The sequence below is a fragment of the Arachis ipaensis genome, chromosome B08, assembly GCF_000816755.2.
Source record: "Arachis ipaensis cultivar K30076 chromosome B08, Araip1.1, whole genome shotgun sequence".
Classification (NCBI taxonomy): domain Eukaryota; kingdom Viridiplantae; phylum Streptophyta; class Magnoliopsida; order Fabales; family Fabaceae; genus Arachis; species Arachis ipaensis.
In genome coordinates, this window is record NC_029792.2 from 120,335,760 (window position 1) to 120,338,364 (window position 2,605).

The window sequence follows — 2,605 nt, forward strand, 5'->3', positions numbered from 1 at the left end:
AAATATCTCCACGGGTATGGTAGAATGAGAGGGAAACATACCTGTACAATTGAGGAATGAAGGTAAAAGTTGTGAGGCACAAGAGTTGCTCCCAGAAGACTCATTAGCACAAAGGCGCTCTCCCCGCTCAGCTTTATTTGTATTCCATTCACAGATAATGGATTTTCTGGTCGGTTAATAAGTAACCCAAGTACAACAAGAACTAAGACAAAGCCTGCTATATATTGGCCTAGGATCTTGGCCTTCTCAATGTCCTAGGCAAAGAGAAACTAGTAAATACAATTGATTAACAAAGGTTGGTAAGGACACAAGGAATAATACTTACAAGGAGGACAGCAAGAAGTAGATGAAACACAGCGCCAGTGGCAGCAAGAAAAACACAAGTAAACAAATCCCACCCAAAAATAAGATTTAATCCTTGTGCCATTCCCAAGATCTTGCAAAACAGGTAAAATAATAGTTTCAGGTCAATGAACTTCTTTGCTGAACCAACCGTTATGTAAAAGGTTAATCTTGGGTAAGAATATTACCATGTTAAGGTCTAGCATAATCACTGAAAGCTCTGCTTGAACCCCAAGAAGCATGCATGTCCCTGTATCATACTCGTCGCTGCAAATCTTTTGAGAAAGAAAGTAAAGTTACTCTACATGGAACGTACCCTAAGTGTCCACATGATGTTTAATATGAACTTGCCCAAGTAAGCATGCATGCATGACCTTGCTCATATTAGGCTTGTCTTAGAGAATGTATTGAAAAAAAAGGAGCTCGTGGAGGAAACAAGTCTTATGTTTAGGTTCAATTCCTCTTGAAAGTGACATATAATGACAGCCTTCAAAGTTAAAATTTCCAAACATTTAGCTATACTTTTTACAGGTGTTAACCAGCATGGTGTTGCACTAATAAGCATAAAATTAAACAAATAAGTCGTTCAGAAAAAAGTTAATTTCAGGCTATAAAGCAGTGCAGCTGCAGAAACTTCCAAAATAAAAGCTGAACAACATCAAAGAATTAGAATAGTTTTTAAAAACCCCAAAGAGGATGAAAGGAAACCTGAGCAAGATCTCTTCCAGTGACTAGACCAATCCTTGCAGATATATACTGACAGAAGATAGCAGCAAGATTGAAAATTAGCATAAAAGCCATCAGATCAAACCCAAAACGTGCACCACCTTCAACAGTTGCCACCCACTTTCCAGGGTCAACATATCCTATTGAAATCAAAAGCACAGGTATAACAGCAGGAAGCGACCGATGAAGGAAGCCATGCTGCTGGTTAGCATTCAATCTCCCTGCTTCCATTTTACTCTCTGATATCGTAACACCAACAATAAGGCAACCGCAAAAAAGGCAATACTCAGAGGAATGCTATCAAGTAGCGAAAACACTCACTGCACCAATGATAATCATATAACTGCAACTTAACTATATTCATATGGAAAGACGTCATCGCCTACATGATAACGATCAATGCGGTAGCAGCTTCACATATAAACTACAACCAGCCAGCTGATACATTGATTTGCAAACAATTCACCAAAGTGGATAATCCTTATATCCCTGCCGTTGGCCTAAATTATTTAGACAAAAGCTAATCATCATCCAATACATATTTAGTTAGTGTTCCAGATCAAGTCAACCCTGATATACAATCACAAAAATATTTTACAACACCCCCAAATAAATATTTCATTCATGAACTCATCATGACCAAAAGTGAATCCAGTTCGCAACAAAGCTGACAAAGAAAAGACCCACAGATAAATTCAATCACTTCCTCTTCAATCTGCTTGAATCCTGCATCAAATTGATTCAAAAACAGCATTATTACCGTAATTAAAAAATGAAATAAAAAATAAAGAATAGGTGCAAAACAGAGGAATAAACCCAGCAACGAAGAAAGCATCCTCGTCACGATTTTATTACATTAAAGGTTCCAGGAATGCAAAGCACAAAGTGACACTAATGCGTTTTGACCCCCCAACAAAGTGTCAACAAATTTAAAAAGAAAAAAGGAAGAAAAAAAAAAGAAAAGAGAAGGATGCAACGAAATCTATATGAAGAATTAGCCCCCCAAATAAGCACGTCAGAATCATAGCAAAAAATCTTGCAGCATCGAAGCAGAGTAAGAACAATTAAAACCAACAAAATATAACAGCAGAGAATCAGAGAGTTATCAGCTCCAAAAAATCTAAAATGAATAAATGAAGAAAGAGAAAGGGGATAAAAACAAAACCCTACAGTGGAAAAAGCTCAAAAGCAGCTCAAGTTTTTGAAAAAGATAAGAACGAAAAGGGGAACGTAGACTTGGATCTGATGAAGCAGGTGATAGAAGAAAACAGTTGCACAAATTTCAAGGGTTCGTATATAGTTAACTAGTTAGTTAGGGTTCTGAAGAGAGGAAAATCTATACCCTCTTCTTCAGCTTCTTCTTCTCTTTTTTTCTCTTGTCTCAATTTCAAGCGCTCTCTTCTTTCTATCTGTATCTATTTACTCCTACGAAGTAGATCTCACTCACTCCCACGAGACCATCGCCATCGCATAATTGTGATTGTGATTATTATATATATTAATATATTATTGTAATTGTACAAATTATAGTAATTTT

General features: G+C 36.7%; 1 protein-coding gene across 1 annotated transcript in view; it reads right to left on the bottom strand.

The window, feature by feature from the left end:
- Positions 1-2,176, bottom strand: part of LOC107611981 (ethylene-insensitive protein 2) — a 7,599-nt gene extending 5,423 nt beyond the window's left edge. The window contains exons 1-4 of the mRNA XM_021109892.1: positions 1,051-2,176; positions 531-617; positions 326-436; positions 42-254 (exon numbers count right to left, since the gene is read on the bottom strand). Of these exons, the coding sequence (XP_020965551.1) occupies positions 42-254; positions 326-436; positions 531-617; positions 1,051-1,299 (660 nt within the window). The 5' untranslated portion in view covers positions 1,300-2,176. The remainder of the gene's footprint in view (positions 1-41; positions 255-325; positions 437-530; positions 618-1,050) is intronic.